Source organism: Priapulus caudatus, unplaced genomic scaffold, assembly GCF_000485595.1.
Source record: "Priapulus caudatus unplaced genomic scaffold, Priapulus_caudatus-5.0.1 Scaffold526, whole genome shotgun sequence".
Lineage (NCBI taxonomy): Eukaryota > Metazoa > Priapulida > Priapulimorpha > Priapulimorphida > Priapulidae > Priapulus > Priapulus caudatus.
Window position 1 is genome coordinate 352,719 of NW_014577587.1, and position 10,328 is coordinate 363,046.

Consider the following 10,328-nt stretch of genomic DNA (forward strand, 5'->3'; position numbering starts at 1 on the left):
AATCATATTCACACTGGACATAAATCTCTATACACTGTGATACCTAATAATCAGGCGTTTAATACGCTTTACGGTAATTTTTTTAGACAAGCCTTTAATAATTTTCGAATACTGATACCATGATACGGTTACCGAACTAGTTTTAACCAAGCGTGTTTTACTCTTCAATTGGACATTTTTATTCTCAATTAATGGCGTCGCTATGTACGAAGATGCGCGTCCTAGCTATGCGTGTCTATTTTGTTCTGGCCTACATTGAAATCAAAATGTTCGCTCTTCACTGGACCCAACCAAGCCTTTATCTTCGGTATATTGATGTGTTTGTGGAGCCGATCTATGAAACTTTCTGAATTGCAAGAATTTTATCTCCATTGTCACATCTTTCCACCCCTGGTCTCAATATATACGATACTCATACATCATCTTGATAGAATTTCCTTTTTTCTGACATGTGCTATTATCTCTTGTAGAAACTTAGTTACCTCGGTGTTTTCTAAACCTACTTGACACCCCATTCTTATATTTGTGTATCTTCGTCACTAACCGAGCTGTGTCACGCGAAATCACAGAAAGACGCGTTCGCGAATTTTTCGAAGAAATCGAAGAAATTTTCGCGTTCGCGAACTTTGCCCAGTAATGGAAATGGCTGCAAGGACAAAGGCTATATAGACTGGGACTCGCTCCCACCTCGATTACCCATCGAGTGACTAAGCTAAGCCGAGAGGTGGAAGCGAGTGCCAGTCTATGGGCTATAGGCGGCGCGCAGGCGGCGCACTGCTTTCCAACTCCCGTACGAGCCTCGCCATTGGAACGTTGCAAAAACGTTGCAGCGTTGCGGCGCAAGATTGAGGTCACGAAGAGCGCCGGTAGGTGTTTCCTGATTCTGACAGCCATTTCCATTACTGGGCAAGGTTCGCGAACGCGAGAATTTCGTCAGCCTTTGTGTGATTTCGCATGACACAGCTCGGTTACGAACAGAGACATTATGTTTTTATAACAAGTGAGCACTGTTGTTGAAGGAGAAACAAAGATTGAAGCTGTTGGATGTGTATTCGTGCTGTGAAAGTGTCAAATGAAGCGAGCATCGAGCGAATTTAGGCAGCACGCTTTCCTACCTGCTATTAGGTGGGTAGTAGCTCTAGTACTAGTACTAGTAGTACTATACAGTATACTATAGCCTGCTTATACTTCCACTTACAGTTAGTAGTTACAGTTGCCGCAGGGCTATAGGCCTAGAATATTCTATTACGAATGCTAGGGACCAACCTGCTGACTGGCGCTGCTGCAGCGCCACCAAAAATGGCGGTTTGAAGTTTGTAAATCGAATGTTCGTTCACAAGAAATACCGCAAGCAGACCATTTCAACGATACTCATAGTTAGAGGTTAAATTTTAGTAGCTGATATAACTTGAGACATTTTCACTTGGGATAAGAGGCATTAATTGCCTACCACACGTTTTATAGCCGCGAGTGACCGTGAATAAGTTGGTTCCTAGCATTCGTAGTAGAATTATGTTCTAGGCCTATAGCCCTGCGGCAACTGTACACGGGCTATAGTACTAGAGCTAGGTGGGTCGGTACTACTATTAGTAGTAGTAGCCACAAGTTGTCTTCTTGCTTCTCACAACGTGGCTTGACCTGAAACGGTCGTACTGGCCCGGCTAGGGCTGTAGTCTAATATTATATGATTACAGAAACAGAACGTAACCCAACAAGGCCGAGCTGGCCGACCGCTAGTTCGGGTTTTCTCTGACCAATGCCCGCAGCCCACACGGACGATTTTGGTGGATTTTGTGTGGGTTACCTGAACTTACCTCACCCGACCCAACCCACACCAAATCCACCAAAATCGTCGGTGTTGGCATTGGTCAGAGGAAACTCGGACTAGCCGACCCCCAGGTGGATAATCTCGACACACGGGTCTAGTTTGCCGGCGAGTATTTGACTACGGACCCACAAATTGCCTCGCCGGCAAACTCAATCCGTGTGTCGAGATCACCTGCCTGGAGGTAGGCCAGCTCGGCTCGTGGGCTTAGAGGACCTGCCTGCTGGTCGGAGAGCTCGACTCGCCGCCTAACACATTCTGCATAATATAAATTAGTAGTAAAAACACACGAACACCCATGTATATAAAAAAAACAAATGGTAAAAATAGGAGTAGGGTGTTAAAATTTTAATACGCGAGCTTTCGAGAATTATATCTCTTCCTCAGGCATTAACTGGCATTATTATTAGGCTTTATACCGGTTAACATAAAACAAAAATGCAATGTGTTATAATATGATGAAAACAGAATAATTCAAACTATGCTCGTTAACCATGAAGACAAATAGAAGAAAAAATGTGAAAGCCATAAAATAAATATAACCAAAAAGGATACAGAAATGTGGCAATGTAATAATATAATATATTATAAACACGTGTATATATATATATATATATATATATATATATATATATTTATACACAATTTAACAAACACATACAAATTAGTGGCATATATTTGCCCAGTTATAAAAACGAGCAATGTAAATCACATGTAATTGAACTTGACATTCATAGCACCTGGCTTCAAACAACCAACTCTCAGAATTACTGTAATTTCCGCTCAGTCATGTGTCGACGTGAGCTATTGTAATATGTTCTCGGTTGGCAGCTGCAAACACGCACGTCATTAATACTGTGAGCCGGCTGGTTGAAATGATCAGCAACAGGGAAACCATGCAAACTAAGGCGAATGGATCTGAGATGTTTAGCAAACCTATCCGCAAGACAGCATTTAGTTTCGCCAATGTAAAAATATTGTACTACCACATTCCTAATATTTTATTGGTAATGATGTTTATGTACTAATAATTCTATGTAAATACTGTTCAAATGCACATCTGCCACACACTCCATCACACATATGTCACACACTCCATCACACATCTGCCACACACTCCATCACACATCTGCCACACACTCCATCACACATCTGCAGTCCACACACACATATCCGCATGCACATCCCAATGCACATCCACATACATCTGCAATCCCACTCCATGCATGCCACTGTGCGCAAGCTCATAGATGGAGGTGAATTTTTGTTTTGTATGCATTTTTCGTATATATGCATTCGTTTATGCATATTTTTCGTGTATGCATTCGTGGATTTAATCTAGTAAAATGTATACCGAGTACACAATATACCATGCAGTACAGCGCGAGAGTAGCCAGCTACGAGAAGAGAAGCCAGGTGGTCACATGTGCACATATAGGCAGCACTAGTTTTTATTGTAAAAACACGTGAATTGTATGTTTTGGATGTTTTATGAAAAATATTTTGTACATAAAAATATTGAACAATATTTTGGCTAACAAAATACTTGTTGTGTCGTAATTGTAGTTTTCATTCGGTGGATTATAGGCCTATAATATATTAATTTTCTAAAGTAGCTGATTTATGAGAATTTTGAGCTTAACCACAAATTAGTAAGCCAAATTAGGTCACCAACAGCAAATGATTTGCAAATGTAATTTCCTAAAGCAGGTTGCAAATTTCACAAGAGCACTGATTGCATATGCCCTCCCTATTTGCTGTGGTGCCCCTGCAAATTCTGTGAAATTCATCTCACTGTTATCACTACCCTACATGATGTGCTTCTGTTGCCTTCCATAAATCCCATGTAACATAATAGTTAGTCATTTTTGTCCGACATAAAAGTGTTGTCAAAACACACACACTTCACACTACACTGTCACTGTGGTTCCATTGTATTATCTAACTAAAAGAATAATATACTGGTTTATTGAATTTGCTCATGGTTGTATGCATATTTTGCAGGTTGCTATATGCATATAGCCAAGAAGATACTGGTTCAGCAATAGCTCAAAGGGCTGCTGAAGTTGAAGTGAAGGAGCTATCTTGCTGCACATTTGAGCATATCCTGGACTACATTTACACTGCAGAAATTGAGCTGAATGTTGAAAATGTGCAAGACATTTTACAAGCTGCTGATATTTTTCTTATTGAAGAACTAAAACAGGTACAGTCAACACAGTACCAGCATTGGAAATAAGAAAAAAAATCAGGTTGTCTGGACAGAGGACAAACTGATGGAAGAAAGTGGTTGTCCTCAACAATATGTGGTTGTCCTGAATGAAATACTATTAACTTTGTTTGAGGGGTCTATACAACTGCCTTTTGCACAGGTATTTTTTAGGATTGGAGAGGATAGTGAAAATGAAATTAACCAGATGTTCGGTTGACCAACAAAAATATTCAAAAATTACGGCCGTCAGCGGTGCAACATGAAAATACTGAATGTCCACAGGACAACCACCTGGAAGATGTTGGTTGTCCTGCATGATTTTTGGTTGTCTGGGACAACAGGATCACCACTATTTCCAACATTGAGTACATAACTTATTCAGCATTGGAGCAGGTGGAGTATTTTAAATTAACCTGTTGTGGTTTACAGCTGCATAATGAAAAATGTATGGAGAACCAACAACAAATGTGTAAATCATGTTACCTCAGCCAAGTTCAAAACTTGTTTTACAGATATGTGGTGACTTTCTGGAACAAAATATAAACTTGCAAAACTGCATAGGCATCTGGGCATTTACGGAGCAGTTCTCCTGCCCCTGGACTCACCATGTGGCAGAGCAGTTTATTCATATGAATTTCAGGTATGTATTTCCAAAAATATTAAAACTTACCTAAAGCAAGCATTTCTTGGTTTATTTGTTATTTTATGGACATATCTATACAGTTATATTGCATAGATATGCTAATGGTTACACCTCACAGTGCAAATCTAGTATTGACTGTGGTTTCTGTAGCCAGATACTAGGTGGCATGGTGTGAGGCTAGTGCATATTATGCTTGATGTCTTCAGCCAAGTGTGGCATGGTGAAGAGTTCCTAACACTGACATTTGAACAACTTGCCCAGCTACTGAAGAGAGATACTCTGGCGGTCAGTACTGAGCAGGTAAAATCACAAGTTAACAGTAATGAATCATTGACATTTTGTGATTAGCTGATATACATTTACATCATCAGACAACGTGTGAACCTACTATGTGCACCATTGTGTATAGTTGCTGTAGTAATAAAATATGTAGTTTTGTTAATTTGTTATAATATTATGGCTCTTTATGCTTGGCTCTGCTGTGGTTAGGAAGAGATATTGCAAAAAATCAATTTTAAATGGTAGTATGGCAATGCTTTTAAACCAATTTTGTGAAGACCCTGTTAAATTAACACTAATATATTTTTGAATTGCAGGAAGTATGGAATGCAACATTGCAGTGGGTAAAACATATGGATGAGCGACAAACACACCTGGAAGAGTTAATGGCCACCTGTCTTAGACTTTGTCACCTATGCCCAAGCATGGTTCTTAGCGAACCTCTTGTGAAGCTGACTAACAAGAATGCAGCATTCAAAGGTGTTCTAGTTTGCAGTCCTCAAAAATAACTAGTTATCTTTGGCCCATTTTACATTACATTTTTGTATGCTGTTCAACTAATCAGTCAGAGTAGTAGTGTTATTATGCGTGTTCCTAGGTTGCGCACCGTGCCAACTAAAAAGAGTGACGAAAGACACCCTTCGTCAGTAACATCAATACACAATTAGCAGGGCATGAAATTCAGGTTTTTTTGCACCGGCACAGAGGGCTGGTAACCGCAGTTTTTTGCCCACCATCACCATAATTTACCAGCGCTCACAATGTTTTTTCAAAAATAAAGATAAGACTGTTTCACTGACTCTTGCTTGTCCGAAAAATGTTGTAGTGTGGCATTGCGTAGTAGCTGTTGAACCGACTATAATGCAGATCCTGAATGATGTCCGAAGTGTTTTTGTCAATGTCATGTTTCACGCTTGCATTCTTGATTTAAAATTTGTAAAATGTTGATAAATTATGGGGTGATGTCCTTCAGGTAAAACAGTACTGTAGGCTATTTGCTCATTAATTCTATAAATAAATATGTAGGTACTCACTAAAACGGCTCAAACCACCGGCTTGGCGGACCGGTGTTTTGCCAATGTTACTGGCCCTCCAAATCATTTACCGGCATATGCCGGTGGGCCGGTGCTAATTTCGCGCCCTGATTAGTAAAATAATGAAATTTAGATATGTAAGCTATATAATCCCAGACTGGTTTCATTTTACACTGCCTCTAATAACATGTGTGATAATGACTCAGCAGTTACAATTTTATCATAACTCAAAAGGCCAATTTCACAGTTTGGCTGTACATGACCGGTAACCCCATTTCATATAATAGGCAAGTCATAGCAAATGACTGTCAAAAAGCAAAGCCTGTCACAGTGCAATAATATAGGCTGTGTACCTTTGACAACCGTTTTTACATTACATCAAAATTTTAATTTGTCAGATGTATGCAGTGTTATTATTGGATGTTAAATTTTTGTATACAAACTTTAGTAGCAATTACTACCATACTTTTACAGTCTTCACGAATAAAATTTCTAAACACTGGACCTTCGGTCCACCAAGCCAGCAAAATTTACTGGACCGAGAGAGATTTTGGTGGTCTCGGACCACGGTCCACCGCCTAACGTCGAAGACTGGTTTTATCCCACAATATGCTTCACTTTTTGAGATGTGAAATATGCAATTTATGGTCGACTGTCCTGTTCTGATACCCAGCAATAATCACCTTGCTAGGCTCAGCTATAGATATACTCTTCATTTATTCATCATATATTATTGTGATCTGATATATTATTTGGCTACGGTCAACGATAACTTGAGAACCGTTTGACCCAATTGTTTCAAATTGCATACAGTTGTTACTCCTATGGGAGAGATGTGAACGTCCTATATTGGAGCACGCCAGTTGACCTACTTTCGAGCCACGCCCACTTTTTGCCAAAAATGGAAATGGCCATGTCAGTTCAGGTTCAACGGATTTTGCTCATTTTTGGTATGTGAATGAATAATGACTGGCCCCAAAACATATCACAGGGGTTTTGATTTTTTTTTTTATTATGCAAATTATGTAGATTTTGGCAATTTCACTATGCATTTCAGTGTCTGCCTACGGTCAACGATAACTCAAGAACAGTTTGACTCACATGTTTCAAATTGCATACAGTTGTTACTCCTATGGGAGAGATTTGAACGCCAGTCGACCTACTTTTGAGCCACACCCACTTTTTGGCAAAAATGGAAATGGCCATAAGTCAGTTCAGGTTCAATGGATTTTGCTCATTTTTGGTATGTGAATGAATAAGGACTGGCCCCAAAACATATCACTTGGGTTTTCATATTTTTTCTAGATTATGCAAATTAGGTAGCAAGGTTAAATAGTTAAACATGCGGTGAGCTATAGTGTCATTGACACTTTCATTATAAGCGGTTTATAAGTGGCTATGTGATGTATAAGTTTTAAAACATACATTCACATAATAAATCCCATATGTAGGCTGCATGGCAACTACCACTTGCTGGTAACTGCTTGCACAGTACACCATAATTATCCTGCTCTACACATATTGCATTTGGCATGGTTTTTCTAAGTTCATATGTGAACTGTTACTGTGTTACTGTTCTTCTACCACTATGTCATTATGCGACTAAGAAATATGGTGATGAAAAGTGTGTTCCTACTCGTGTATATAGTTACAATTTGTTTTTATAGAGTTGTTCATAAAGTGGGAGCACATGAAAATACAGAAGACAGAGGTGAATCGGTCCCTTAATCGAGGTCAGGGAAAGCAAGTGTTCATTGTTGCTGGTGGCAGTGCAGAGCCTTACAGAAAAATGAAAAGGTACAACCTGTAGCTGATTGTTATTCTTGTAGCAGAAATGGGCAGACAACACGTATACTGATAACGAATGTGAATGGATCAGTTGTATTATTTGGTTATTAATGGCACTCCCACGCTTGACGATACCAAATAGATAAACCACCTCTGTGCTGTCAGGATTTGTATATGTACTGTTTTCCTGAACATGTGTATACTGCGTTCACATGTTCATTCTGTTTTTTATGTTATTTCTTTCAGTCAAGAGTCTGTGAACAGGATGAACCAGCTTCTTTCTAGCGTGTACTGTCTGAAGCCAGCTCATCCATGTCGAAATGAGGGAGCAGCCTGGATTCCTCTGGCAGACATGCTTCATCCTCGGTTTGGTCACAGTGTCATCCAAGCAGGTAGGTATATGAGTTGTGCTTGCTAAGGAGACTGTTTAGTGAATCGTAACCACTTCTATATATTGCTTTACAACATTAATCTGAGTGCCTATTTTAAATTAGTCAAGTTTGGTCGAATCTCCGAACGTTTTCGGGAAATAACAAAGTTTTGCTGCAATGGTTGGAATGTTGAGTGTGCGTGAACTGGAAAATATCTCGGTTTTGTGAAAATAAATAGCTAGTACACTTTTCAGGAAAGTATATGTACGCAGTGGGCGGTATGACACATGGAAACGACATGGCTCATGTACCACTCCTAGCTGTGGAGCGGTATGACCCGACCGAAAACAAATGGATTGAAGTGGCATCAGTTAAGCACCCACGAGTACGCTGTGGACTGGTTTCCATTAAAGAAGAGCTGTTTGTTTTGGGTGGCGAATTCCCACACAGCGGCGATCCTGTGCCTTACATTGAAGTTCTCAACATCTTTAAGAATACTTGGCAGGAGGTGGGCCTGATCGCTGTGCCACGAAGCGGCGCTGCCTACGCCGTTACCAATGAAAACATTCTGATGATTGGCGGATTTAGCAATGGCAAGTTCTACGAGTCGGTGGAGAGGTACGAGCCACGTTCGGACTCGTGGTCCCCGATGCCCGCCCTGAAGGAACGCCGCTGCAATGCACATGCGGTGACAGCTCCAGGCAGTGGCAGCAGCGTGTACGTGATTGGCGGCTGGCGACCGCACTGTCCCAGCACGACACACCAGTGCCACATGAAGCTCTGTGATATTGAGGTGTTGAGCAGTGATGGTTGGCAGAAGATGGACAGTCGCTCACAGATGTGCCTGATGCAGAAGTCGGACGTGTTCGGCATGGCTATGCTTGGAGACCGGCTGGTTGTGGCCGGGAAGCTAAATCTCGGTCACGGCAACCACTACCTACGCATGTACCACCAGCCGTCTGCTACCTGGCACAGCTTGATGGTGGCGCCACCTATACCGCAGCCTATGCATGCAGCAGTCTGCTCACTGCAAGTACCAAATACCCTGCTCAACTTGTGAGTCAGGTGTGACACAATTCGTGATACAAATTACGCACGTTGTGATCAAATTGATGCGCTTGACTGAAATTATGTACACTTGCTGTCTAGCTTTTGTTTCCGCTGCGTAGAAAATGGTAATATGAAATAATGTGATAGTATGGTAAGCGCCATAGCTTGTAAGAGATAATTTCATCAATACAAATAAAACAATCAGCTTTGATTGAGTAGCTAAATTCAACAGTATTGATTACACATGTGGTAGTATCATTTGTTTGTGTTGTGAAGACCAGGAAAATACTGCAGGCTAATGTAATGTAAAAACTTTGCTTTTAACTACATGTTTTCACGTGTAATCTTATTTTGAAATATTTGCTAATGTATTTAAGTATTTTATTGTAAACGAACCACGATTGTTCAATGAAAAATGCATCTGAAAGCATTACTCTAGTACTATAGCTCTTGTCCCTTGTTGCCACAGGTGCTGGTGCCATAATGTCTATAATACTAGAAATACTGAAAGCAAAGAAAGTTGTTCTTCATGATAGCTATAAGTTTATAGTATGGGCAATAATATATTATGAGATATTGTTGGGTTACTGAATTGTATCATATGATATAATATATATATATATATATATATATATATATATATATCAGAAGTAGATAATAAAGGAATTCCCTATTATCTACTTCTGATATATATCATAGTTATGTTTGACACTTATTTCACTATTTACGTTGTATTTTTTTATAAACATTTATTGATTTGTATTATCAATTTCTTGCATATATAATTAACATTATCATGACACTGTGATAGGGTGTATATTCGATATCTAATATTAGTGAGGGAAATAATTTGTTTGTAATTAATATAATGGCCTAGCCTGAACTCGCGTATTTATAGCTCATCTGACATGGTCAATTAATTCCTGCTAGTAAAATTCTATAGTGCGCACGTCTCTCCATATGGGAACCATAGCGGCTTACATACAAGTGTATATAAAGCAGAGTAAGGAAAATATAAAAACGAAACCACATTGCAGCTGGTCAGAGAACAAATATACTATTTTTATCGGGAAACTATAACGTTCTAATGATAAGGTTATGCAGAGGAACGGCCAACCTCAGACAA

The 10,328-nt window shown here is 39.8% G+C and overlaps 1 protein-coding gene across 1 annotated transcript in view; it reads left to right on the forward strand.

The window, feature by feature from the left end:
- LOC106811305 (gigaxonin-like) overlaps nucleotides 1-9,708 on the forward strand; it is a 13,664-nt gene extending 3,956 nt beyond the window's left edge. The window contains exons 2-8 of the mRNA XM_014814879.1: nucleotides 3,830-4,031; nucleotides 4,550-4,677; nucleotides 4,887-4,980; nucleotides 5,277-5,439; nucleotides 7,661-7,790; nucleotides 8,028-8,173; nucleotides 8,407-9,708. Coding sequence (XP_014670365.1) covers nucleotides 3,830-4,031; nucleotides 4,550-4,677; nucleotides 4,887-4,980; nucleotides 5,277-5,439; nucleotides 7,661-7,790; nucleotides 8,028-8,173; nucleotides 8,407-9,212 — 1,669 coding nt within the window. The 3' untranslated portion in view covers nucleotides 9,213-9,708. The remainder of the gene's footprint in view (nucleotides 1-3,829; nucleotides 4,032-4,549; nucleotides 4,678-4,886; nucleotides 4,981-5,276; nucleotides 5,440-7,660; nucleotides 7,791-8,027; nucleotides 8,174-8,406) is intronic.
- Nucleotides 9,709-10,328: the final 620 nt, after the last annotated feature.